Source organism: Asterias amurensis, chromosome 4 (genome assembly GCF_032118995.1).
Source record: "Asterias amurensis chromosome 4, ASM3211899v1".
NCBI classification, from domain to species: Eukaryota; Metazoa; Echinodermata; class Asteroidea; order Forcipulatida; family Asteriidae; genus Asterias; species Asterias amurensis.
The window spans coordinates 22,174,710-22,201,231 of NC_092651.1; the positions used below are offsets into that span (position 1 = coordinate 22,174,710).

General features: G+C 37.7%; 2 protein-coding genes and 14 non-coding genes across 16 annotated transcripts; 15 read left to right on the plus strand and 1 right to left on the minus strand.

The window, feature by feature from the left end:
- The first annotated feature begins 117 nt into the window (after nucleotides 1–117).
- Nucleotides 118–14,281, plus strand: LOC139935801 (ufm1-specific protease 2-like). The gene is made up of 13 exons (XM_071930394.1): nucleotides 118–172; nucleotides 1,014–1,203; nucleotides 1,566–1,666; nucleotides 2,811–3,027; nucleotides 5,111–5,364; nucleotides 5,845–5,935; nucleotides 6,542–6,699; nucleotides 7,231–7,333; nucleotides 8,595–8,741; nucleotides 10,091–10,368; nucleotides 10,586–10,688; nucleotides 11,585–11,709; nucleotides 12,188–14,281. The coding sequence occupies exons 1-13, from the start codon at nucleotides 128–130 to the stop codon at nucleotides 12,272–12,274; spliced, it is 1,899 nt and encodes a 632-aa protein (XP_071786495.1). The 5' UTR covers nucleotides 118–127; the 3' UTR covers nucleotides 12,275–14,281.
- A 1,737-nt stretch (nucleotides 14,282–16,018) lies between these two features.
- Nucleotides 16,019–24,046, minus strand: LOC139935803 (ubiquitin-conjugating enzyme E2 A). The gene is made up of 6 exons (XM_071930395.1): nucleotides 23,862–24,046; nucleotides 22,326–22,406; nucleotides 20,840–20,865; nucleotides 19,337–19,426; nucleotides 18,663–18,751; nucleotides 16,019–18,072 (listed from the first exon to the last, which is right to left on the minus strand). The coding sequence occupies exons 1-6, from the start codon at nucleotides 23,903–23,905 to the stop codon at nucleotides 17,941–17,943; spliced, it is 462 nt and encodes a 153-aa protein (XP_071786496.1). The 5' UTR covers nucleotides 23,906–24,046; the 3' UTR covers nucleotides 16,019–17,940.
- Nucleotides 24,047–24,442: 396 nt separating this feature from the next.
- Trnaw-cca (transfer RNA tryptophan (anticodon CCA)) lies at nucleotides 24,443–24,514 on the plus strand. The gene has a single exon. It is a non-coding gene; the product is annotated as a tRNA-Trp (tRNA).
- Nucleotides 24,515–24,702: 188 nt separating this feature from the next.
- Trnaw-cca (transfer RNA tryptophan (anticodon CCA)) lies at nucleotides 24,703–24,774 on the plus strand. Its single transcript has one exon. It is a non-coding gene; the product is annotated as a tRNA-Trp (tRNA).
- Nucleotides 24,775–24,854: 80 nt separating this feature from the next.
- On the plus strand, nucleotides 24,855–24,926 carry Trnaw-cca (transfer RNA tryptophan (anticodon CCA)). The gene has a single exon. It is a non-coding gene; the product is annotated as a tRNA-Trp (tRNA).
- A 74-nt stretch (nucleotides 24,927–25,000) lies between these two features.
- Trnaw-cca (transfer RNA tryptophan (anticodon CCA)) lies at nucleotides 25,001–25,072 on the plus strand. The gene has a single exon. It is a non-coding gene; the product is annotated as a tRNA-Trp (tRNA).
- Nucleotides 25,073–25,142: 70 nt separating this feature from the next.
- On the plus strand, nucleotides 25,143–25,214 carry Trnaw-cca (transfer RNA tryptophan (anticodon CCA)). The gene has a single exon. It is a non-coding gene; the product is annotated as a tRNA-Trp (tRNA).
- A 74-nt stretch (nucleotides 25,215–25,288) lies between these two features.
- Trnaw-cca (transfer RNA tryptophan (anticodon CCA)) lies at nucleotides 25,289–25,360 on the plus strand. The gene has a single exon. It is a non-coding gene; the product is annotated as a tRNA-Trp (tRNA).
- A 74-nt stretch (nucleotides 25,361–25,434) lies between these two features.
- Nucleotides 25,435–25,506, plus strand: Trnaw-cca (transfer RNA tryptophan (anticodon CCA)). Its single transcript has one exon. It is a non-coding gene; the product is annotated as a tRNA-Trp (tRNA).
- Nucleotides 25,507–25,578: 72 nt separating this feature from the next.
- On the plus strand, nucleotides 25,579–25,650 carry Trnaw-cca (transfer RNA tryptophan (anticodon CCA)). The gene has a single exon. It is a non-coding gene; the product is annotated as a tRNA-Trp (tRNA).
- Nucleotides 25,651–25,720: 70 nt separating this feature from the next.
- Trnaw-cca (transfer RNA tryptophan (anticodon CCA)) lies at nucleotides 25,721–25,792 on the plus strand. Its single transcript has one exon. It is a non-coding gene; the product is annotated as a tRNA-Trp (tRNA).
- Nucleotides 25,793–25,866: 74 nt separating this feature from the next.
- On the plus strand, nucleotides 25,867–25,938 carry Trnaw-cca (transfer RNA tryptophan (anticodon CCA)). The gene has a single exon. It is a non-coding gene; the product is annotated as a tRNA-Trp (tRNA).
- Nucleotides 25,939–26,008: 70 nt separating this feature from the next.
- Trnaw-cca (transfer RNA tryptophan (anticodon CCA)) lies at nucleotides 26,009–26,080 on the plus strand. The gene has a single exon. It is a non-coding gene; the product is annotated as a tRNA-Trp (tRNA).
- A 74-nt stretch (nucleotides 26,081–26,154) lies between these two features.
- Nucleotides 26,155–26,226, plus strand: Trnaw-cca (transfer RNA tryptophan (anticodon CCA)). The gene has a single exon. It is a non-coding gene; the product is annotated as a tRNA-Trp (tRNA).
- A 73-nt stretch (nucleotides 26,227–26,299) lies between these two features.
- Trnaw-cca (transfer RNA tryptophan (anticodon CCA)) lies at nucleotides 26,300–26,371 on the plus strand. Its single transcript has one exon. It is a non-coding gene; the product is annotated as a tRNA-Trp (tRNA).
- A 74-nt stretch (nucleotides 26,372–26,445) lies between these two features.
- Nucleotides 26,446–26,517, plus strand: Trnaw-cca (transfer RNA tryptophan (anticodon CCA)). The gene has a single exon. It is a non-coding gene; the product is annotated as a tRNA-Trp (tRNA).
- The last annotated feature ends 5 nt before the right edge of the window (nucleotides 26,518–26,522 follow it).

Genomic DNA, 26,522 nt, shown 5'->3' on the forward strand with positions numbered 1-26,522 from the left:
AAATAGATCAAAAAATTCTAAATGTCTGTGTTTTTCAAGGAAATTCCGAACTATTTAACTTTGCATAATATCTTGTTAACCGCCGGAACAGTAATGCACTCTGGGAAATTCGAGCCATAGATTCAAGATGGCGGCGCCCACTGTGTCAGTTTCGCAAGGAGGCGTAGTGAAGGTAAGCATGATCATTTGGTATCTGTTCTTGATTAAAGTAATTGTGCATGTTAAACATTACTTCGTTTGAAAAAGGACGTGACGGTGAAAATTTACATGCACACATCACAGTGCAGGCTGCAGTATTTATGGTGGCTGGAGTGTGATCTCATGATTGGGGGAGGAGGAAGTGATACATACTGACAGTGACACTGACAGCTGTTTCTTGTTTGTTTTTGTTTCTGGGGTGCGGTTAGCATAGCCAGTAGTTAGCTGTTGTTGTTTGTTGGATAACTTTCCGTATGGCGCCACCACTTTTGGCAACAACACAGTCAACATATCATTTAAACCACACCGTGACCCTGTCCTGTACCCTAATTCTAAATTTGGTTGACTTGTGTTTTTTGGGGGTCATATTCATAAAATAAATAAAATTATTGCGCTTTTTCAACTCTGCGTATCCATTGGGCTATTTAAAGTTGTGCTTTAATTTAAGTTTGCTAGATCTAGAAAGAAATAGCACATCCACATCGCCACATCCAACTTGGCCATGTCCTTCTCGTTGGCTGGGATGCATGTTGCCCATATGACATGAGTTGCAGTTCTAACCTGAAGTTATAAAGCAATTATCATGAATCCCCATGATCACATTTGTATGTATTCCACTCCCACTTGTGTTATAAGTTACTAGTTTAAATAAATGTACTCAATAGTTTATAATGAGTGAGTAGTTCAACACACATTTTATGATTTTAGTATGTCCTGTTTTATCAATCAGTATTGGTTAATGTCAGCTGCAAATTTGATTTTATAAAAATAAAAATAAATCATTTTTATATATATTTAATATTTTTGTTTTATAGCCACTTAATCGTCTTCTTCAAGATCCATCAAAGCAGTACGTTGGATTCCTATTGGGGACAGTCAAGGAGGGACTGACAACCATACTTCAGTGCTCGGCTATTGATAACAACTTTCCAGACAACGGTGATAGGATAGGACCAGCAGAAACAAACATTCAACTGAAATCACTGCAATGTCAACTTCCTGTTGGTAAGTTGGTTAATTCCAAAAGAACCATTTTTAGGCTATTAACTACAGTTAAGAATTCTGTAAAATTTCTGGTTATAAAACCAATGATGCCTCGTTATATCAGTTAACTTAAAACTCACTGCAGCTCACAAGATGCTGAGGATACTCGTTAACAAGGGTGCTTGCTATGTGAACCAAATACATCAGGATTAACCTCTACTCTTCCATTATGAGCGTTCCAGGCTCTTTTATGAACTGCCAACCCTAATTCTTACCATAATTATTTTATGGAACTTACAGAGCTATCAAGGTCACATCCGAAGGCTATAGGAACTTCTGATAATTAACAAGTTTTAACCCAATTTGTTGTTTCTCTTTTAAAGGACTCAGTGTGATTGGACTTTATTTTGTGTCAGATGATGAACCATCCAACTCAAACACTGCCTCTAAAGATTCTCACCAAATAATAGATGAAGCAGTGAAGGTGAATATTATAGATTGTGAATTAATAGCTCGGGCCTGGAATTACATCTTTGATGAAGCAAGGTCATTTTTATTGTGCATTTTAAAGGAACACGCTGCCTTGGATCGGTCGTGTTGGTCTTTGAAAAGCGTTTGTAACCATTTGTTATAAAATGCATATGGGTAGAAAGATGTTGTACAAGTAGAATACAATGATCCACACAAACATGCCTCGAAATTGCACGGTTTACATTTTACTTCGTCAACTAACACGGTCGGCCATTTATGGGAGTCAGTTTTTTAGTTGGCAAAGTACAAGGAAAACCACGCGATTTCGAGGCAAATTTGTGTGGATCATTGTGTTCTACTTTTAAAACATCTTTCCAACCATGCATTTTATAAGAAATGGTTATAAACACTTTTCATAGACCAACTCGTCCGATCCAAGGCAACGTGTTCCTATAAGGTACTTCACTGGTTAACATAATAAAGTTCATAGGAAGGTTTTGAAGGAGAACAAAGACCAAGACCAGGGCTGGCAACAAAAGCCATGGCCTCTGTGCACTCAGTGCAATGTTACAGGCACACTGGCTGGAGAGTGGCCGAATGATCCAACAGTAAACCACAAGAGAAATTGTCTTGGTGAATGTTATTTTTTGGTTTTGGTTGAACAAAGAAAACTTGACTGGAGTTGCACTTAAAGGCACTGGACACTATTGGTAATTACTCAAAATAATCGTTAGAATAAAAACTTACTTGGTAACAAGCAATGGAGAGCTGTTGATTGTACAAAACATTGTGAGAAACGGCTCCCTCTGTAGTAACAAAGTTTACGAGAAATAAGTACTTTTCCACTAAAGTTTTTTTTCTTACATTATTATTTCGCAACTTCGATGACCAATTGAGTTCAAATTTTCACAGGTTTGTAGTGTTGTGCATAATGATGAGATACACCAAGTGAGAAGGCTGGTCTTAGACAATTACCAAAGTTGTCCGGTGTCTTTAAAACCTGCAACCTCCAGATTAAAGTGCTGAGGCTCTGCCAACTGAGCTATGTAGCCTAATGTTGATGGTTACTCTGCTTTATCAATGTCTCTCCTCATGGCCTAGGGGTACAAGTTAGAAGCCATATATAACAATCTATTAACTTGTCTTATTTTTCACAGACTACCTTGGGCGTGGACAGTTTGATTATTGCTCATATCCACAATGGAGATTCAGCTTTAACTGAAGATCATTTCTATCTCTACAATGTGAACTCTTCCAAAGCTGCACAATGTGATGTGAAGGTTGACAGCGACTCTGCAACGCAGGAAATGGACTTGATTACATTTAGAGTGCAGGCAAACTTGGACCTGAACATCACATACTATGATGATCATGGTAAATGTAATCAGCTATTTTTATGACTTTTGGGGGTTGAACAAAGAATTGACTACATGTAGAGTGGGATTCGAACCAACCCGATTAACGTGCAGGTGCGCTACCAACTGAGCTATCTAGCCCTATATTGGCGGTCTCCCTATTTTGTCAATACCTTTGTTCGGGGTGCAAGTAAGAAGCCATCAACCGTTACAACCGTGCAACTGAGTAGCCAGGGGTCACACACAAATTACAATACAACCTGGGAAGCGGCGTAAAATAGGGAGACCGCCAATATAGGGCTAGATAGCTCAGTTGGTAGAGCGCAGGCACCTTAATCCAGAGGGTGTGGTTCGAATTTAACTCTACTCAATTCCTTGTTCAACCCAGAAAAATCATTCAAAATATTACCCAGTCAGTTTCCCTTGTGGTTTATTGATTTGCTGTGAAATAAAATCCTTTATTTGTTAATTTTAAGGGGATGCTTCATGGTCAAATTCAGTTTTGTGATGCACTCATTTTCCAACAGATAATAGTACTTATGAAATTAAAAGTCTCCAACCTCACCCTAACATGGTCTAACACGCCATTTTATTTGATTATCTTTTAGACCAGACTTTTAAACAAATTGGTTTGGTACATTCCAAAAAGGAATTCAAGAACACACTAAAATCATTCTCTGCAAAAAATGTATTATACAAACCATAATATTTAATGAGGGTAGGGTAGATGGCCTTAGCTTTCGATCCAAACTGGACCCTCTTCAGAGGCATAAACAAGTACAAACAAATACATATCCATTTATAGAAAAGGAAGAGGGGAAAGGGATTAAGGGAAGGATCCAGAAAAAACAAGGCAAAATTATAGCCAATCAAAGTTTCTATTTTAGAAACAATTAGTGGCTATGAACCAATAGGAGTAAAGTGGTGAGGACAAAGGATGTTTAGTATGAAAGGATGGATTACTGGACCATAAAAGTGGTAAATGCCTTGTATGTATAACAATAGACTGTGCAAGTCTAGCGCGCACCGGAGCGAGAAAACACGACAACTGAAGAACTTTATTTTTTTAATGAATCAAATCTTTGCTTTAATTTATTCTTAATGCTGAATCTCAACAACAAAAATACCCTATAGAGCTTGTTTAAATTAGTTTTAGCTTTTTAAACAAACACACAAATATCGGTTAAAGTCTATGTATAGACAAAAGTAAAACTCTGGGACAAGGATGTTTGTTTGATCTTAAATTTTTTGAAATCCCTTTTGTAAATGTACGCCCGAATGTGAAATCTACTCACACCTGGTTTATACGCGGACGCACGATGGTCGTAAGGGCGTTAGATAAACGCGTGACGCATTTTAAAGAGGAAGCCGATGCCTAAGCGACCAATGAAAAGGCTTTCCACCCCGCGCGGCCAAAACAAGCGTCTCGTAAGTTTCGTGATCGGAGATGGGCACAAATTCCTAATTTTTTACAAGTAACCTGACCTGAGGTCAAGTTTAAATATCGGTTTTTCTTCGTTATTATGTTGACCTTATTTTTACTTTTATATATGTTGTTAATTAGTATTACATTTTTAACAACATATGTCATTTTTATGGTCATAAACTATATTAAACTAAAGTAATGGACGAAACAAAATCTCCCCAACGTAAAACTCCATAAGGTTGGGACCACAATGGTCCCGGAAGTTCAAATCTGCGCGAGACTTGCACAGTCTGTATATAGATACTTGACTTCGTCAAACATTTTTTTATACAAAAAATTTGAAGGGTATGAAACACTGCCATTTTATACAATTTTTTAGCGGTAAGAGACTTTCCCATTTTCCCCCATTTACATAAGGACTCTAACAACTGGAAATTAAGTTGACCAAAAACATAAACTTACATCAGAGACCCTCTTTGAAAAAGTGTTGGATGATGTGCTAATTGTTTTTTTCTATATTTGTCACCTTGGATTTTTACTTCACAAATGTAGCCATTTGTATTACTTTTTTTTCATCTTCCTTTCTACATTAAAATTGTAACAAAATTTTAAGGATTTGTCCCATTTGACCATTTTACATCTCTTTAAACAAATGTGACACGTTTTATTTTTCTAGGAGTGCAAGAATCTTTAACTCAGAAGTTCAACAGTCTCAACAACAAGGTCCAATCATTTACAACCTTATATCATGTCCAAAAGAGCAATGTTCTGATTGGTCAGGGCGACAGTGACATCACACCAGGGCCCCTGAACAGGGATAGTGAAGCAGACGATATTAGTCAGCATATCAAAGAGGAGGACGATGGATTTAGCACTCTACCAGTCAAAGGAGGGAAGAAACCGAAAAAGGACAACAAGAATTCTAATGAGGTTGGATATACTTGTCTCTTTAAAGCCATTTTAAACTGTATCATGATCCTTGTGAAATACAGCCCAGGGGAGGCCATTCACATCAACCAATATTGACCCCTTGCATGCATGTCACACGCGGCGACTGTGCCACCCTTACAATTTTGGTGGTCAATAGATTTACGTGTACGGTAAACACTGGGTCGCCTAAAATGCGCACTTCACTGAATAACGCACAGTTACATTGCCCACCAGTATGGCGGTTCCAAGACTTTCTGATGATGGCGTCATGTGAATTGGGTCAATATGACCAAAGAGCATCGCTAGAGATACAATGTCTTTTTTTTGGGGGGGGGGCAATCTTGGGGATTAGAGAAGTGTGAAAAGGGTTTCTAGACTCCTTGTCAGGTTTAAATGATCAAAGTACAAATACAGGGGAGCAATGATTGTTGAACTCTGAGTAACTAATTGAATATTGTTTTATTCTTGTATTTGAACAAGGTTGTAGATGTGCAGGTGTTGTTCAGACTCAGCATTGATGAAGACAAAGAAGACTCACTTGGATTGGTTCCTGTTTTACATTATCAGTTATGTGAGTTGACTTTTAATAATAATAACAATAACTAAGGGAATAAAAGGGTAGCGACGAGTTCTTACACGGCAGTTTAAAGCCGGCAGGGTCGAATTGCCGTGTGATAAAGTGACCGGCAACGACACTGCAAGGTTTTAAACGGACGTTTATTCCCATTTATAAATGCCCTTTTATTAAAAAACGTTAAAAAAATACAATTACAGACACTTTGACAGTTGAAAATTTGAGGTTTTAAATATTTTTTGAAAAAATTTTGTGAAGAGTCTGAAATAGATTACACGCTTGCGCTTAGAAGTAGATTACGCGCTGTTACTAATAGCTATGAATTGCGTTTCGCGTGATAATCTTGCGCGCCTGACACGCGGAATCTAGCCGGTTATAAACAGCTCCAGCTGGTCATTATCAACCATTAAAACACACCCACGTGACGCGCTCTCCACCAATAGGAGTAGCGAAACTGTCTGGGGTATTTATGAATGTTCTATATAACACTATATGTTTTTTTAAAGTTTTGATTACACTAAAAACTTCAAAAGATGTAGTGGTTCCTCCTCATTTCTTTTTGATGATTAACAAAAATACCAAACTGCTTTTTCTCTCATGTAGTTGATGATGGTTGTAAACGTTCCAGTATGAGGCTTCCCATTGATGTTCCGGTAATGGTTCATAAAAACACACCAACTAAAACCCTAGGGAAGGTCTTCTCTGATGCAATATGCCGCCAACTGCGTGCAATGGAACAATGCTTGAAGGAGTATTATAAGGTACAAGTATAATAGATGTAAAATTTGCATCAGGGATAAAGAATATTAATCTTGGTTTGACCCTTGCACCGATGTGTGTTAGAACCCTATACTCAGTACTTTTCCGAGATCTGGGAAAGAAATCACAGGCATATTACTCGGGTGGGATTCGAACCTGCGACCTTTGCAATTCTAGAGCAGTGTCTTACAAACTAGACCACCGAAACTTTCTAACCCACATTGGTGCTCGGTGCAAAGGTAAAACCAAAATTAATAATGTACAAGTAGTTGGTGCTCCTGCATGAGATGCATGAGAGTCTTATTATATTCATTTCTGTATATTATTTGCATAGTCCTGAAGACTGTGTTGTCCAATGTATAGCAAGCTTTTCTGAGCGATTTTGGACATCCACTGAGAAATTTCAGAAGTTATTCTTGAGGGCTTGGAACTTTGAAATTCCAAACAAGTTGCCACAAAACAAGGCATTGCTCAATGTCTCATGCTTGTATCATTTTTATGTCTCATTGATATTTGTTGCTTTTTATTTTCAGGAAATTGGTTTGAGTGTCCCAAGGCCATACCACTTTAAGTTGCCTCACGTTCCGTATCTCTTTACCATTGTTTATCCAGTAGACTTGCCAGACGATAAACTAGGTAAGTTCACTGTACTCTGAATAAATACATGTAACATGTCACACGAGGCATAGATCGAGGCTTTCTCTAAGGATGGGACTTAAAGCCATGTGTTGTGTATTGATGTAAAAGAACCCAGTGCACTTATCGAAAAGAGAAGGGGTTCACCCCGGTGTTCCTGGCTGTTGCTGCTGTATGCGCCGTAGCACCTTGTAAACCCTTATAAGGTGCTACATACGTAATTGGGTCTTAGAACCTATCTTTCTGAAAATTTGTATATTTACTCAGCGCCTTGAGTACCTTGTTTGGTAGATACGTACATATGCTATATAAGACTTTGATACTATTAGTATTATTATAAGGAGAGAATCCATTCACATTTCAATGTTTACATACTGTTCTCAGGGATTGCAAGATGTTGTTCTTAGAATTACTCATGTGCTACGAAAGTGGTCCTGTAGCATGCACTGCAGTTGGTTGCCTCCATGCAAAGTTGCCTCTTGTGATAAAGGACCAAATAGTACACAAGCCTGTTGCCAGTGTTTTATGTACTTATGATTTTAACATTGAAAGTATCTGTGTCCATTCTGATATACAAATTGTATGTGACTTGCTTCTCATTTTGGAGTGAGCAAAGACAAAAGTACTTGAGTGGGATTTGCACCTGCAACCTACAGGTTAATGTGCCAGCGCTCTACCAATCTGGCCTGAATTTTTGCATTTTTGGTTGTCAAACTGTTTGTATCTTAATGACCCTGGACACTATTGGCAATTGTCTTCTCACTTGGTGTATCTCAACATATGCATAAAATAACCAACCTGTGAAAATTTCAGCTCAATTGGTCGTCCAAGTTGCGAGATAACTATGAAAGAAAAGAACACCCTTGTCACACGAAGTTGTGTGCTTTCAGATGCGTGGTTTTGAGACCTTAAACTCTAAATCTGAGGTCTCAAATTCAAATTCGTGGAAAATTACTTCTTTCTCGAAAAACTACTTCACTTCAGAGGGAGCCGTTTCTCACAATGTTTTATACTATCATCCTCTCCCCATTACTTGTTACCAAGTTAGGTTTTATGCTAATAATTATTCTGAGTAAATACCAATAGTGTCCACTGCCTTTAATCTAGACAGCAATGATACCTTAGATTTAATGTTACTATATTTTCATAATTTCTTCATTTTAGAAAATGTCATCTAAACTGACAATTATTTGGGTCAAAATCAATCATTGTCTGTTGGTAACGTTACCTTAACTTAAATAAATTTCTTCTTTTATTACAGAAACCAAGAGGAGAGAGCTCCACAGTCAATTCCTTCTTCCATTGGACAGGCCGATATTCAGGAGAGCTAATGCATATTCATATCCTGGGAGCGGGAAAGACGGTGGTTATCTTATCAATACACACATTGGTCTGGCGCCCTCGGGAGGTAGGTCTTATCTAGCCCAAATGTCATAGAGTTGAGTAGGAATTGAAATTTTGCCTGGTGACAGTATGAATAAGAGAGTTTTGCAGTAACACCTTGGGAAAGTCTCTTTTGAGTACTGTTGGTTCTGAAAAGAGCATACGTGTACTAATCAAAACGTTAAGTTAACAACTACCGGTTCTTTTAAGAACCATCACTACTCAAAAGAAATGTTCACATGGTGTTACCACAAACCTCTTCTATTCATGCTAAAAAAAATTATGCTAAGCAAACCAATTAAATGGATTATAGTTACATATGCTACATGAGAAATGTATTTAAGAAGGTAACCCTTTTATAGTACAAATAGTTTTGTTTCTGCATAGCTGGTTTTTGTGGTTAAGCATGTTAATCAGCTCTAACAAAAATTAGTCCCTGTTCTTTGGTTAAAGGTTGGTTTATAGATTGGTAAATTTTTCAAAAATTATTATCATAAAAACTTACTTGGTGAGAAGCACTGCAGCGAATGATAGTATAAACTATTTTGAGAAAGGATTCCCTTGAAAGTAATATGGTTAGGATGACTTTTCGCCCCAAAACTATTGAATCTGAGAATGAACAGTTTGATATGTATGTGAAAATACTTTGGTAGTTCTTTTGCTGTTTGTCAGTAAGTTGACACTGTATTCAGCTTTTAGTGGAGGTACATGTAGGTCAGATCTCCTGACGATGACTAGAGCAAGCTAGTCGAAACATTGAGACCAATTTCAAGAACTGACTCTGCGGTAGTGCAGTTAACTACGATCCTATAAGCTAAAGTAGTAGTCCCAGCCAAGTTTCCATACCTTCCGCCTAGGTAGTAGTTGATAACAAGCAGGACAGTTCTTTTCAGAACTGAGAAGTCTCCCGAACATCCGATAAACTACTCCGCGGTAGTAGAATAAAGAAAGACAGTTCTCTAAAGAACAAACTCTACCTGGCAAGTAGATACACATATTGTGTTGCCACAAATCAAATATGTATTGATACATGTACCTCACCATGCAATGCCTCAAATCCTATATAGGTCAGATCTTGCAGTCATTTACGGCCACTATGCGCATATTGGTACATGTACGTGCCTTTTTCGCCAAAGGGCTTAATCTGATCTCCAAAGGGCTTAATCTTTACTATGAATGGTATAATTACTCTGTGGTAAGCACTGCCAATTATTCATAATCAAAAATACGGATGGTTGTACGTTGGCTACAACAACCATGGTTATACATACGTACGTAGGCCTACTCAACACCAAGATACTTATTATGTCATCAGACAAACGTCAGTTTTGAACAATAGAGGGCACTATTTACACTATCGTTTTTTGTTTATAGTTGAGAACGGTCACCCATCCCTCGTTCAAGGGAGCTACACGTACCACCACTACATGCAAGATCACTTCAACGATGATAAATGGGGATGTGCGTACCGTTCCCTCCAGACCTTGAGCTCATGGTTCAGGCATCAAGGCTACACCCAGACTCCTGTACCCACCCATCGAGAAATTCAACAGGCTTTGGTGGATGTTGGGGATAAGAAATCCTCATTTGTTGGATCAAAGCAGTGGATCGGATCATTTGAAGTCAGCACGGTGTTGAATCAACTGTTTGGGGTGTGTAGGATTTTAAACTTGGGAGTAAATTAAGAAGAGGTTTGCGGTAGCACCATGTGAAAATCTCTTTTGAATAATGATGGTTCTGAAAAGAATTGATTTTGGGCAAGCAACCTTTTTGGGGCCTGTGGCGTCATATACCAGGGGGTCCATAGACACAAAGTAACCCTTCACATGAAAAATTCATGATTCATGACAACCCAACATTATTTTGCAGGTCACATGTAAACTGATGTATGTGAGTTCAGGAGCAGACATGGCAGAGAAAGGAAGGGAGTTGTCGATTCATTTCCAGACACAAGGCACACCTGTCATGATAGGTAAGAGGATTCCACATCAACATTGTCTTTGTATTAACTCTCGGTTCTTAAACTGTATAATTGCTTCTCTCCTACCAGGGGTTACAATGAGGGCAGAAATGGTTAATTGGGTTTAATTTAGCTCAGTAACGCATATTTGTTGCACAGTCCCTACACTCCCAGGGGAGCTGAGATGGTTTAAGGAATGAATTATAGACACTGGACACCTTTGGTAATTACCAAAGACGTCTCACTTGGTATATCTCAACATATGCACAAAAAACCTGCAAAATTTCTAACTCGATTGGTCGTCAAAGTTGCGAGATGATAATGGAAGAAAAAACACCCATGTCACACAAAGTTGTGTGCTTTCAGATTCTTGATTTCGAGACCTCCAAATCTAATTCTGAGGGTCTCAAGATCAAATTCAAATATTTTAGTGGAAAATTACTTCTTTCTCAAAAACTATGTTACTTCAAAAGGGAGCCGTTTCTCACGATGTTTTATACTATCAACAGCTCTCCATTGCTTGTTACTAAGTTATTTTTGCAGCAACAACTATTTTGAGTAATTACCAATTGTGTCCAACGGGTGCCTTAAATGGCCCAGTGACCAGCCCCCGATTTCACGAAGCGTTGCGACGCGTCTTAAGTGCAAGTTGCGACCGGTTACACGTCGTAAGTTGCGAACTCGACGCAGCCGCGACGTGTCTTATAGGTCTGCGACGCATCGCAAACCCTACGATGCGTCACTACTTGCGATGAGTTTCGTGAAATCGGGGGCAGGTGTAATAATGTTGGAAGCACTTTGAGACACTCTTCGGGTGTGTAAAGCGCTATTAAATGTGCATGTAAGTAACCGATTGTTAGTGTTTATAAAAGTGATTTCTTTATCTCATTCTTGTTTTTGATTTGCAGGAGGCGGTGTGTTGGCTCATACCATCCTTGGAGTTGACTTCAGTGAGTCTTCTGGGGCTGTCAAGTTTCTTATTTTAGATCCTCATTATACCGGCAGTGAAGACTTGAAAGTCATTCAAGACAAGGTGAGGTCTTCTAAGGTTTTTAATAATCAAATTGCCAACTGAATTTGAACAATGAACAATGATTTGATCACAAAGGCGATGCTAATGAACATTGGGTTTTCAACTTGGTTTTGTAGACATTTCAAAGGTACAGCCAATCAAATTGCTGGTGTTAAAAAAAAAATCGATTCATTTGAAATGGAAATGCGTCAAAATACTTTTAATTTTCACACGCGCATACTAAGCGCCATACAAGCACCCTCAACAGTTAGGGTCACCCTTGGTAGCCAATCAGCCAATCATTGTTTCTCAGGTCATCCCTACCAGGGATTAGTGACGATAGGTTTCGATACAGCGCCCTGCCCGTGGTAGCAAGGCTGGTGCATCAGAATAGTAGCCTTACATACATAACATATGGGTTTCTCCAACACCAATATGCCGGCCAATGCAAGAGTTCAATTGCGTCCTTTAACAAGATTATTGGGTTTTTTTTTTACAGGGCTGGTGTGGATGGAAAGGAGTTGACTTCTGGGACCAGACTGCATACTATAACATGTGCTTACCTCAAAGATCGAACGAGATTTGATTTGTCTGGACGGCGCCTCAGTCAGACTTGAGTTTTTATTTCCGAGACACTCTCAAAATGTCTAGTTTATTTAGACTTAAGGTTGTGTTATAGATTGGTTATTGTCAATGTAATATGCAAAGTTATACAAAATTACAATGCAATTATTTAGCGAGGGGACTGCGTATACCAATTGTTACTTTGACCGCAGCATTTGAGAAAAAAACTCCAACCCTCAAATCTGAGAAATCTGAGACACGATTCATGCATGAATTCCGTTGTCAGATTCTAATGTTTTGGAGTAAAAAACTATGCATAGTCACTTTTTGAAGGGAATCTTTTTCTGAAATTAATGTATACTATCAACAGCAATAGGTGGCTTCTTAATAATTAAGTTTGTACGGCCATTAATAAGGGGACAAAACGGACATTAATTGCTTGTATTACCAGTCTATGACTCTTCCTTTAAAGACACTGGACACTATTGGTAATTGTCAAAGACCAGTCTTTTCACTTGGTGGATCTCAACATATGCATAAAATAACAAAGCTGTGAAAATTTGAACTCAATTGGTTGATGAAGTTGGGAGTTAATAATGGAAGAAAAAACACCCTTGTCGCGTGAAGTTTGTGCTCTCAGCTGCTTGATTTTGGGACCTCAAAATCTAGAATTTAAAATCAGATTTAAACTTTTTAGTGGTAAATTACTTCATTCTCAAAAACTACTTTACTTCAGATGGAGCAGTTTCTCACAATGTTTTATACTATCAACAGCTCTCCATTGCTTGTTACCGCGGAAGTTTTTATGCTAACAATTATTTTGAGTAATTAACAATAGTGTCCAGTCATTGCCTTTAAATAGAATATCAATAAAAGCCAAAAAAACTTTGGACAGATGTAGAAGGAACTAAAATTTTAACTTGCCATCAGTATAATCTTATTAAGTAAAAATCAAGAAAATTGGTTTGTTATTTGAGAGGATGGTCATAGAGATTGTGATACGTAAGCCAAAAAGAATGCCAATTAAATGAGCAGAAATGTGCAGGATACCAGTCAACAATTGTACACGTGACATGGTAGCTTGGGTGATAACTTTATTCTGGTAAGCAATTTTTTGTTTGTGCTAAGCTACTTTTTGTGCTTAAGAAGCTCCTATGAAATTGGGGCTCATTTGTTAAAGATGTAGATGCTTGTCTGTTAAATTGTATTAAAAATTATGCTTAAAATTTTGTTAAGCCGAATTTGCAGAATATACTGTATAGCCTTTTTATTTGCAAAGTAACCATTTTCTGCTAAGCCACATATCTCTGTGCTTAGCAAGATGTGCTAATGTAGACGTCATGATATTGGGTCCCACACTTAAAGGAACGTTACAGAATTGGTAAGAAACAAAAACCGTGAAGATCACAGATTTACATAAAACTTACACGGTCTAACGATGATGATAGTTGAAAATAGGACTAGTTGAAAATATCCCTTGAAATTTTGCTGTCTGAAATGTCATATTTAATGAGAAATAAATAATTTAACTTAGCTTGGAGTTTATCGCTCAGTGACTGTTTTATTCATTTTGATTTTGGCAGCGATGCAATGCAAAACTTGTAATCGGTTTTTCACTATTCTCTTGTGACCCAGATGGCCGATCGATCTCATATTTCTACAGGTTGGTCAGTTTATGTATATGGTGGATTACATAAAGCGCTTAACACTGTCAGCAAATGTTTTGTTAGCAAAACCCAATTCGGTAATGTTCCTTTAAGACTGACAAATAAAGCCTCAAAACCAACCACTCATTTTTTACATGTTACAGTTTTGTTGAAATGTTTATTTCATAATTACAAGTTGATGCCTACATACATGAGATAGTATAGATATTTAATCGTCTATAAAACCTCCTTCACATACACTGGGATAAATACCTTCAAACACTCTCCACTTATTTGTTAAGATGATCTTCCCAACAAGGGAACTCGACACAGCTCCCAAAAGGGGATATAAACGCCAAGCTGGCAACAGCCAATCTCTCTCACCCAAACATTAGTTTTATGTCTATGATTATGAATTGCACAAATCGAGATATTGTGATTCAGTAACTAGACAATACTCATGGCTAGTCATTTTGAAATCTGTGGTTAGCCTAGCCGATTTCGAACCCACAACCTTGTGATTGGAAGTCGTGCTGTCTAACCACTTGAACACATTGAAGGTCTCATCAGTGGAATCAAAGAAAAAATTACTTTACAAAAAATGTTTTACTTTTTACACAGATGCTTCACCAAATCAAATACTGATTGAATCCTTCAACTGAATTAAAATAAAATAATACAAAAAGTTTGATTTTTATGTGATCTGGGTAGCTCTCTCTCCCTATTAAATACATAAATTTCAAATGGGTTAATTTCTAGGGCCCGATATTACAAAGCAATAAAATACATCGTAAGACAAATTGTCAGTATCACCATAGTGATTTGTATTGTGACATGACACTTAACTAAAGCAACTACGATTGATTTGCAGTTAAGATCAATTTTCTCCTGACGATGACTAGAGCAAGCTAGTCGAATTGTTGAGACCAATTCAGAACTGACACCGCGGCAGTACAGTTAAGTACGATCCTATAAGCTCAAGTAGTAGTCCAGTCTAATTTCTATACCATCCGCCCTGGTAATAGTTAAAAAGCAGGACAGGTCTTTTCAGAACTGAGAAGTCTCCCGAACCTCCGTTTATCTACGCCGCGGCAGTAGAATAAAGCAAGACAGTTCCCTAAGAACAACTCTACCTGGGAAGTAGATACACACATGGTGTTACCGCAATCCAAATAAACATCAATCTTAGGTCTTCATGAAATCAGACCCAGCTAAAAAATCTGCACTAATCCAATTCACCTGCACCCAAACTACCACAGATTTCTGCACTTATAGCGCTTTGTAAAGTGTGTGATTCTTGGGTTGCAGGTCGAAGATGAGATTTGACATTAATGTAAACTTTCTTGAAAATGATCTGCAGGCATGACTTTCTCCTTGTTTACAGACCTTAAATCTCATAGTTGTTACAATTCAGGAGGTTTACACTCTACACATCAACAGAAATACAAAGCAACTGGTTGGGACACAATGTGGACAATTTCTTGCTCCTTTTGGTAACGGTTTCACTTCTTCCATAAAAACTTGGAAGGCTCAAAAGATTTTGTAACAAAATCCTGAAATCAGAACACATTCTGAGAGATCACAAGCCTGGCAAGTGCAGAAATCTGTGTTGGCAGTAAATGGGCCCTTGCAATAATCTCTTGCACATTTGGGTCCCTAGATGGTATGTAGTGTATTATTTGACTCCCAAAATGGCAGGCAGGGCGGGCAGTAGCGGCAGGTGAAGTTGGTGCAATGGATCACTTAAAAGTATTGAGAAAAACTGAAGGCAACAAATGCATTAATTCCACACAATGTAGTCATTTAGAATTGAGATAAAGCGTTAATGGTTACTAGCTTTGCAAGTTAAGAAACCATGCTTCATAGACTACTTCCAAATTTCTTGGTATGTGTGCGTCGGCCATGGATTGAGTACAGCTGGACTATTTCATGACAAATTAGGTCGCTAAATAGACTAGCATGCACCCCGACCCACGGCTACAAACACATTCGCGCCGAGTGTTTGCCAAGAAGTCTATGTTGACAGACAAATAGATGAAAGTCTTAAGTTTGCTAAAATATGAAAGCATAAGGGAAAAACAAGTCTCAAATAAAGTATGTCGCTTAAACTTAACAAAAAATGTAGTTCAACCCAAATTTATTTATTGTTTACCCAGTCAGTTTCCCTTGTGGTTTATTACTTGAAATTTGATACCAAAAAAGGCCAATCCCCTTGAGTCCCATCACCCTGGCTGCTGCTTCCCCTTTTGTATCGTAAACTTAAGTGTCTTCCTGGCAACATGGCACTTAACAGTTGTATAGGTTCTGCCTGGCACCCCAAATAAAGGTATTGACAAAATAGGGAGACCACCAACATGTAGAACTACTCAGTTGGTTGAGCGCCAGCACTTTAAACCAGTGGTTATTGGTTAAAATCCCACTCTATATTTTTATACATTTCAACTGAATTTTAAATTGGATTTCTCCATCATGATGTTGAAACAAAACTGTGGCAGTATCAAAAGCAGTAACTGCAGCTTGGAGACGAAACAAAAACAGAAAACAAAATCAGTAATCAAGCAAAGCAGTAAAAAAAACTTTAAAACGACTAGAAGAAAATTTATGCAGTGATTTAGACAATCACAATGCTTACAAAGATGCTACACAAACTTGTACAGATTCCCTCTTCATATACACTGAACCCGGTTTGGAAATCCTCCCTCCTGACCTCTGACCTCATTGAGTGTTGTTCCTAATAAGTAGCTGTTCAATATTTTAATCAAGATCAAGATCATTAATTTTTGCTCAAATTATCTCAAAATGAATGTCATTTCATTTTCATGGCAAAACTTTGCAGCAATGTCGTAATATTGGCAAAAATGTTTACAAAAGACAGATAGATCGGTCGCAGTCCTGTTGCTTTCACATGTCCGATTCTGAACTTTCTGGAATTCATTCTATCGCTTCAGGCCTCAAATCAAATCTTGACTTTCAAGTAAAAGCGAGGGTATAGACGATGTGACCTATGTTTACATTCAACCCGCCCTCTGTTGACAAAACACTGTATGTATATGTCATGTTTCACCAGGCAAAAAGATGCGTAGTCATGGTAAGATTGCATACACTTTTTAGCTGGCTGCCAAAACACAAAGATTTTGTCCGGCGGTATGCGCGAGAATCATGTTATGGTTTTTCGAGTGACGTCAGAGGTCACATCGTCTATATTTTTGGTAATTACTTCAAAAGTTAATGACGTAAACACTTTGTTTGGTAAGAAGCACTGCAGCTATTCATAATGTACATCATTGAGAAACAATTCCCTTCCATTCTCAGTATTCCAGAAACTTATTCTTCTTCCCGCATGGACATAATCCACTCCAGATTTTCAGGGATACATGTACACATTAAACTAAGACAAAAACAAAAGGTATAACCTCCAAACTTTGATGATTTTTTGCCCTTTCAAATATTATAAATTAAATAAGGCAACAAAAAACCATTGCCTTAAAAAAACTTCCTCCAATACGCTTTCCTTTAGTTTTTTTTTCAAGTATCTGTGGACGTGGACATTATTCTCTGCAGCTAAATCTTGCGCACTATCAACGCGCACTGTTTCAATACTACACGGTGATAAACTCCCACACATAAATAAAACACAAGGCTTTATATAATACATAATAAAACAGTTCTTTTTGAAAAACGAGGACCATACATCAAAAGTACCCCCTTGGATAGTAAGTGACTAGCGCCCTCCTTGTTCAACCACTGACTGACCTCCGACATGTGGACCGTAGAAAATATTGATTCTCACCATTATGGTGACTAGGGTCTAACCCTAGTGCATCAATAAGAAAGAGGTCGTTTCTCCTTTTTGAGCGACACAAACTCTCTTGAGATGAGACTAAGACATTCTCTTGATGATACTAAGAATGTCTTTTTTACTCCTTGTGTAAAGGAAGATGTGCTGACTTTCAGGACAGGGTTAATGAAGTGGTCTAAGGAGCGAGGCGGGCGAGTTAGAGACCAATCTCTTATACTTTTATGGGGATGATTATGAGACGGGTCAAAGGTCGTTTAACCAGCTTTGTTCAACTATCGCCGAGACTTTCTTCTCATATTCTCGTCTGTTCTCTTGATAGAGTTGAGCTGCCAGGCTGTTTGCGGGACTATTAGGGTTGGGCTCGTCGAGTAGCGACTGGGGAGGAAAAAAATTCAACAGATGTCAGACAAAATTTGTCTATAAGAGTAATAAACATCAACTACTGAACTGGGCCTAACTTCATAGATGCTTTAAGCACGAGTAACATATCCAACACTAAACTGGGCCTAATTTCATAAAGCCTATGAGCACAACAACTTGCTCAGCACAGAAAAATGCCTACCAGTTTCAAAATACCAGCCAACATTCCACAAAGTTTAAATTGTTTCAACTGGTGCCCCACTTGTTTTTTCTTAGCAAAGAAATTTGTTAAGCAGTTATTTCTGTTAGAAAGCTTATGAAATTGGGCCCATGTTTAACAGCAAGGAACTAGCAATACCAACCAATTCTGTCCAAACCATCATTGAGGAAAGTTTGCAACTAATTCTGTCCCCAGTTAAGCCCAGTTCATGCGAATGCGAAACGAATGCTAACGTCACAAAATGGCAACAAATAATTCACAGCAGTTGAGTTGTGTTCAAAACAGCCATGTGACGTCAAAATACACTTCGCATTCGCAGGAAGTATGTATGAACCAGGTTTTAAAACACAAATAAATACATTTTAAATTTGAGTAGAAAGCTTACCTGTATAGAGGTTAATATTGCAGACACATCATACGTAGGACTCCAGCGATTCTGTAGAATATCCAGACAGATTCCACCATCGGCATATACTGCAATAGAATCAAGTAAAATCAGTCATAAAGAGATTCGATTCTCAAATTTATCAAAATCTATGGCCAAACGGCTAGTGTCCAATATTAGAGGACAATAACTTGACAGACACTTTGCATCTTGAGTGTGTTTTGCATTTTGGGGTATTCTGTGGCTTATTTTTCAGTATAGCAAAATAGTACATGAATCAACGGATTTGGAAGAGACATCTGGTCTACACTGTAGTCTATTTTGATGAAAAACATACCCAGGGGTGCGTTTTTATGATCGTAACCATAAACTGTTTTGGTTGAACTTGCCTTTTGTTGATGACTGGCCATTAACCAAAACAGTAACTGGTTAAGACATGTAAGACGCAAAAATGCAAAAATGCGAAAACACAACCCTGGTCTACCAAGACGAGGCTACCATTTTAACAGATTACATTTGGGATTTTAGAGCAAGAAAGTAAACTGTACTACCTAGGTTGTGCTAACTTCTGGGACACTGCGAGTTTGTGTTCCTAAAACTACACACAAAATCTTAATTTGTCACTACAATGTACATGTGTTTGTCTTGTGGTTAAGAAATGCAATGAGTCTTACCATTTGGGTGAAACATCCTCGACACAAATCTGACTGTTGGAGGTTTGTTGGGGTATTCTTCTGTGAATTCAATCGTCAACTTAAAAGTACCTGCAAATAATCAACAATACCAAACAGATTTGGGTTAACAATCGCATTACCCACAACTGCAAATCACCAAGCTATAAAAACATTAGGCCTACCACAACATGTTTTAAAAGTATAATACATAAAGAGCAAAATGAAAACATTTGAAAAACAGTCAAATTAACAATATATGTTTTTTCCCTAAAAGTAATTGAACATGTAATATAAGGAGTAGCAATAGTACATGTAGGCCTAATACTATATATACATATTTGAATACATCCAATCCTAAATTGTAAAACTCAAGTCCAATTATGGAAGGGTATTTTATAAGGAACTAGGCAGAACTAAAAAAAAAATATTTATAACTTTGTATCTATTCATGGTTGTGAAACACATACAAATCACTACAATTGCCAAAAGTCAAATGGAGAGAAAACAAAGAACTTCCTTCTTTGTATTTAGTTTTAGATGTGGGAGGAAAACCCAGATAATTATTCCAGGGGAAACTCCCACAATTGAGTGGAGACTGAAAACCCAATCCAAAGTGCCTTTGGCAGGATTCGAACCAAGGTCCTAGAGGTGGAAGGAGAGGACTAGCCAAATGGATGGCATTGGAAATTAGGGGGAAAGAGTAGAAAGGAAAGTACAAAAACAAAACAAAAACATGATGACAAAAAGTACTAAATGCAGGAAGTTGCCTTGCTCGATTTTTGCAGGAAGCACTAAGGGCTTATTTTCAAAGACTGCTTTTCTCTAAACAAACTTTGACAGACGATTGTTTAAAGACGAAAAACACAAGATTATCAAACCTTTCACATATGCCACGGATAATGCATTAAAAATTTACATGCAAAAACGTGGCTGAGGGGTTGGGGTGGGGGTATATTTGGAAACTGTTAACGTGTAAAAAGTGGGAGAGGAGGATTCCTTAATATGATACAGGAGTGTACCACATTATGTTACAACACCATACACAAACAAACAGGAGTCTGGGAAAAGTATACAATGTGTGTCACAAAAATTACCAACACCACATGAATACCAAAGACATGAAAGATGGCAATGCACTCAATTCTGGCTTTATATTACCAGCAGCAAGTGCTACTAAATTTTAGAGGTTATTACATGTGTACATGTAATTTGTATACCAACTTCAAATAAACTGAATAGAGTCAACCTTGTTATAAAAAGCACTGTTATAAAGAGGGTATAATGTATAATAAGCATAAGTCCTGAATCTTATTTCCGTTTCTTTGTTTTGCTGTCCTCTTATAACAATGTTCCTGTTATAAACAGGTAATTTGACCAGTCCTAGCGATCTTATATAGTCCTAGCGATCTTTGTACTGAGAGTTGATATCGGAATATGATATGATTAAAACAACACTCATGAATTGAATCAGACTTGAAACAAGAAAAACCTTAAGTTACTTACCATCTTCGAAGGGTGTTTCTGCTGGCCTGTTAACAAAACACAAAATTTAAAAAAACTATGTCACAAGTTGTCAATTGATGAAAGCCACAGTTATAAATAGGCAAGCAAGCCTTTACAGATAATCAAACAAATGGCAGAATGACAACCATTGTACACACAAAACCATTGAGATACAAATTTTAGACAGAACTTACAATATATTTAACTTAAAATAAAACTGTAGTTTTTCCGCTACAAGTTACAACTCAATCTAGCCTTTGATTACAAGTAAATGTACATGTCGCAGGGACTTGAACAATGCCTTTTCAATGATCTGGGCATTTCAGAATCAGACAAACAAATAGGGGTACAAAAAAAAACAGAAGCATAAACAAATGTAAAAATGGTTCAAAGGCTCATTTTACACACAAATTAAAATACACATTGAGAATGCACATAAAGGATTAAGAACATTCTTTTCAAGTTGATAGTAACAGAGACAAATTTGAGGGAGGAAATCAACAAGGCTACATGTCGTGAACATTATGTAGCTCAAAACATTCATTTAAAACCCTTTATTTTTACAAGACCAGAATCAAAAAGAGATTAAACTTACTACACATTTTTATTCAGTGTATACAGTTTTCATTTGAATATGACATATTACAGACGGTTTGGGAAAGTGTTCTCCTACATGGTATACTGAACAGAGTTTACACCTTTTTGTCAGATTAAAAACCAAACATTTCAAGTTTTACTTAGCCAATACACAATGAGGTATTATTGACATTAAATTGAAACACATAAGACACACAAGACCGCAGGACTTGTTTTGGTCGTGACATGACTCATGAGTTTACTGGCCCGACACTAAAATCACTGGCGTCGGACCTGCGGTCCAGTATAAATTGCAAGCCCTGCTGTGAAACTAACAAGTTAGAAAAGTCGCCAAAACAGTCTAAGAGACTACAAAAACAAATCAGTATTAATTATTGCAGACATAACATACCAGATATGAGGCAGAGGGTATGTGTGTCCCCCCCCCACCCCACAAAAAAAGATTTTCAAAGCTTTACACACTTCTTCATCTTTTGAACTACCCCCACTCCCTCCTTAAAATCAAATCAATCCTCTTAAGAATTCCCAAGTTTCTAAGAACACAATGAAGAAACATGAGATAGAGGGTACACCATGCCACATATTGAGCATTTAATTGCAGGCCCGGTACTTCAAGGAGGCAACGGAGGTGATTGCCTCCATGTCCCCTGGTCATTGCCTTGGTGCCCTTGAAATGCTCCAGTACAAATTTGCAGTTTCATCATAGGGTGCCCTTTACCAAGACGAAAATGTCTTGGTACCCTTGCCCTTTCAAAAACGAAGCATACAGCCCTGTAATAGAAAGGCTTTACTAATGTTAGGCTGTACAAATAAAACCATGCAACCAGTTGTACTCTAAGTTAGAGTTGTGCTCTATCTTGATTTGAAAAGGCACTCATTTTGAACTTACCCAAATATGACAGCATTCCATAACATGATATTATTTTCTGAGGGAGCTCCACTCACACCCGCCGGAGGATCTTCTTGTAATCTAAAATGAAAAAATAAATTATACAAACAAAACAGGCATTAGACCAAAAGAAGAGCTGATAGGATGATTGGAGTTCAAGTCAGCACGAGTACGAATTGACCTATTCGAGCAAGAGTACAAGAAGTCGGAATAAGCGTGTCATGCATGTCGGACACTTGTAGGCATTGAGAAAGGAAGAGAAGGAGTTTGAATGAACTGGTTATTAAAGACCCTCTTGCCACGGTCGTAAAACAGCTGTGGATAAACAGCATCTAGATGCAGTCTTAATCTTATTCCACAGAGACCGACCGCAAGACACTTGTGGCAGTGCATTGTGGGTAAAAGAGCACTGCGCGGTTTAACAATAACACCTGTGTCAAAATTGCCGCGTATAACATAGAAGATTTCTTTATGGTTCGGATTTGAGTGATTTTTTTTTTTAAACGATTTATCTGAAGAGGATTTGAATGCAAGTTTAGTTGGCAACCATAAGTAGCGTTTCCTAAGACGAAGGATGTCATTACTGTGTTTGTAACAAAGCGACAATGGCACAAACAATCACTTGCGACGACAACCATATTTACAAATAACTTACAGGGTTTACAGAAGGTAATGGTGAAAGACTCCCCTTGAAATATTATTCCATGAAATGCTTTACTTTTTGAGAAAACATTAAAACAATTATCAATTCTCGATACCAAGAATTACGGATTTATTTTAAACACATGTCATGACACTGCGAAATATGCAGAAACAAGGGTGGGTTTCCCGTTACTTTCTCTCGACTTTGATGCGATGACCGATTGAGCCTAAATTTTCACAGGTTTGTTATTTTATATTTTGTGATACACGGAGTGTGGGCCTTGGACAATACTGTTTACCGGAAGGGTCCAATGGCTTCAATGGACATTATTTTCCTCCTTTGCCTTGGATGTTTTCCCCCTTTACAAGTCAATAACAGGTTTGTTATTTTATGTAAGTTGTGATACAAGAAGTGTGGGGCCTTTGGACAATACTGTTTACCGATGTTCTGCAATTGCTTTGAAGGGGTACAGTTAATAAAATAAACTAATTTGTAAAACAAATTGTACAAAATCAAAAGGCAACTCCAGTGCAGTTGCCAGTTGGTTGTGATGGTTGATTCATGGTATGATGGTTGGATTGGAGAGGTAGTTCATTTTTCTTTTATTATTAAATACAAATTTGTTTATTGATTAACTCAGCCTTATCTTGGTAAATTACCCTTCAATAAATTATGTTTCTTACTCTTAGTATTATAATTACACATTGAAAACGTATCATCTAAATTCCTAAAATAGTGGGTGGATAAAACTGCACACTCATTGAAATGACGGTCTGACGCCATGTTGAACACATATCAATGACATAAATAATGTAGGTCAACAAAAAGTCCCATGCATTTACATGCGAAGGGAAATTCCGGCGAGTTCTCGGAATAAAACTTGGCACACTTACTTTCTGAAGTCTCTCATTAAACGTCTCCTAGCCGGAGTAGACATACTGTTGGTATACTAACACTAACAATGAACTAATTCTTTACTCACAAATAATTTCAATTCAACATAAAAACGTAGAAATTGTCGGGATATTCAAGGTGAATCTGCCAATATCCCGACGTGAACTGCACTTGTGTTGTCAAAGCTGACGTCACATGATTTATCAGCGACGTCATAGTTTTGCACTGCGCCCTCTCTTGTTCGATTTTTTTTTTATAATAGTAAAAGTCCTCTCGCGCAGTGCTAGGCTACTATACTCCAACGTGTATCTTCTACCACTCTCTGTTTGAAAGTTGTTAGACAAGCTTAAAGAAGTTGATATCTTGGTTCTTACTAATTTCAGGCTTTCTCCGTTAGTTTAGATTTATCAGATATTGTTTAAGATTTCTGTATATCTTTTTTTTTTTTTTCGTTTTTTTAACCAGAGGGGTCTCCACATCGTCATAATGCTGTCGGGATACTTTAGCCTGCATTTGCTTTATTTTGTATAATAATAATCATGTTTTGGTGTGGTGGAAAACATTAATTGGATAAGCATGTGATCTCGTGGCGCAATGGTAGCGCGTCTGACTCCAGATCAGAAGGTTGCGTGTTCGAATCACGTTGGGATCAATCAATAAATTATTGTTAACTTTAGTAAGAAATAAATCCATGAGAAACTTAATTTGAAAAAGTTGAATTCGGTTTTCATTGGTCTCGTGGCGCAATGGTAGCGCGTCTGGATCAATAAATTAATTATTATTAACTTTAGTAGAGACCAACATAATGTTAAATTTAACAAGTTGAGTTTGGTTGTCATTGGTCCCGTGGCGCAATGGTAGCGCGTCTGACTCCAGATCAGAAGGTTACGTGTTCGAACCACGTCGGGATCAATCAATAAATTGTTGTTAAGTTTAGTAAGAAATCAATTCATGAGAAACTTAATTTGAAAAAGTTGAATTCTGTTTTCATTGATCCCTTGGCGCAATGGTAGCGCGTCTGACTCCAGATCAGAAGGTTGCGTGTTCGAATCACGTTGGGATCAATAAATTAATTATTATTAACTTTAGTAGAGACCAACATAATGTTAAATTTAACAAGTTGAATTTGGTTTTCATTGGTCCCGTGGCGCGATGGTAGCGCGTCTGACTCCAGATCAGAAGGTTACGTGTTCGAATCACGTCGGGATCAATAAATTATTATTAACTTTAGTAGAGACCAACATAATGTTAAATTTAACAAGTTGAATTTGGTTTTCATTGGTCCTGTGGCGCAATGGTAGCGCGTCTGACTCCAGATCAGAAGGTTACGTGTTCGAATCACGTCGGGATCAATAAATTAATTATTATTAACTTTAGTAGAGACCAACATAATGTTAAATTTAACAAGTTGAATTTGGTTTTCATTGGTCCTGTGGCGCAATGGTAGCGCGTCTGACTCCAGATCAGAAGGTTACGTGTTCGAATCACGTCGGGATCAATAAATTAATTATTATTAACTTTAGTAGAGACCAACATAATGTTAAATTTAACAAGTTGAATTTGGTTTTCATTGGTCTTGTGGCGCAATGGTAGCGCGTCTGACTCCAGATCAGAAGGTTACGTGTTCGAATCACGTCGGGATCAATAAATTAATTATTATTAACTAGCAGAGACCAACATAATGTTAAATTTAACAAGTTGAATTTGGTTTTCATTGGTCCTTTGGCGCAATGGTAGCGCGTCTGACTCCAGATCAGAAGGTTGCGTGTTCGAATCACGTCGGGATCAATAAATTATTATTAAATTTAGTAGAGAGCAACAGAATGTTAAATTACAAAAATTGGATTTGGTTTTCATTGATCCCGTGGCGCAATGGTAGCGCGTCTGACTCCAGATCAGAAGGTTGCGTGTTCGAATCACGTTGGGATCAATAAATTAATTATTATTAACTTTAGTAGAGACCAACATAATGTTAAATTTAACAAGTTGAATTTGGTTTTCATTGGTCCCGTGGCGCGATGGTAGCGCGTCTGACTCCAGATCAGAAGGTTACGTGTTCGAATCACGTCGGGATCAATAAATTATTATTAACTTTAGTAGAGACCAACATAATGTTAAATTTAACAAGTTGAATTTGGTTTTCATTGGTCCTGTGGCGCAATGGTAGCGCGTCTGACTCCAGATCAGAAGGTTACGTGTTCGAATCACGTCGGGATCAATAAATTCATTATTATTAACTTTAGTAGAGACCAACATAATGTTAAATTTAACAAGTTGAATTTGGTTTTCATTGGTCCTGTGGCGCAATGGTAGCGCGTCTGACTCCAGATCAGAAGGTTACGTGTTCGAATCACGTCGGGATCAATAAATTAATTATTATTAACTTTAGTAGAGACCAACATAATGTTAAATTTAACAAGTGAATTTGGTTTTCATTGGTCTTGTGGCGCAATGGTAGCGCGTCTGACTCCAGATCAGAAGGTTACGTGTTCGAATCACGTCGGGATCAATAAATTAATTATTATTAACTTTAGTAGAGACCAACATAATGTTAAATTTAACAAGTTGAATTTGGTTTTCATTGGTCCTGTGGCGCAATGGTAGCGCGTCTGACTCCAGATCAGAAGGTTGCGTGTTCGAATCACGTCGGGATCAATAAA

Bases quoted from the DNA above. Each gene is read 5' to 3' on its own strand.
- LOC139935801 (XM_071930394.1), top strand. From the start codon at position 128: ATGGCGGCGCCCACTGTGTCAGTTTCGCAAGGAGGCGTAGTGAAG. The intron at 7,334-8,594 runs GTAAGTTCACTG...CTTTTATTACAG, and splicing joins CTTGCCAGACGATAAACTAG to AAACCAAGAGGAGAGAGCTC. The intron at 10,689-11,584 runs GTAAGAGGATTC...TTTGATTTGCAG, and splicing joins AGGCACACCTGTCATGATAG to GAGGCGGTGTGTTGGCTCAT.
- LOC139935803 (XM_071930395.1), bottom strand. From the start codon at position 23,905: ATGTCTACTCCGGCTAGGAGACGTTTAATGAGAGACTTCAGAAA. The intron at 19,427-20,839 runs GTAAGTAACTTA...GATTATTTGCAG, and splicing joins AGAAACACCCTTCGAAGATG to GTACTTTTAAGTTGACGATT. The intron at 18,073-18,662 runs GTAAGCTTTCTA...TTTCCTCCCCAG, and splicing joins CAATATTAACCTCTATACAG to TCGCTACTCGACGAGCCCAA.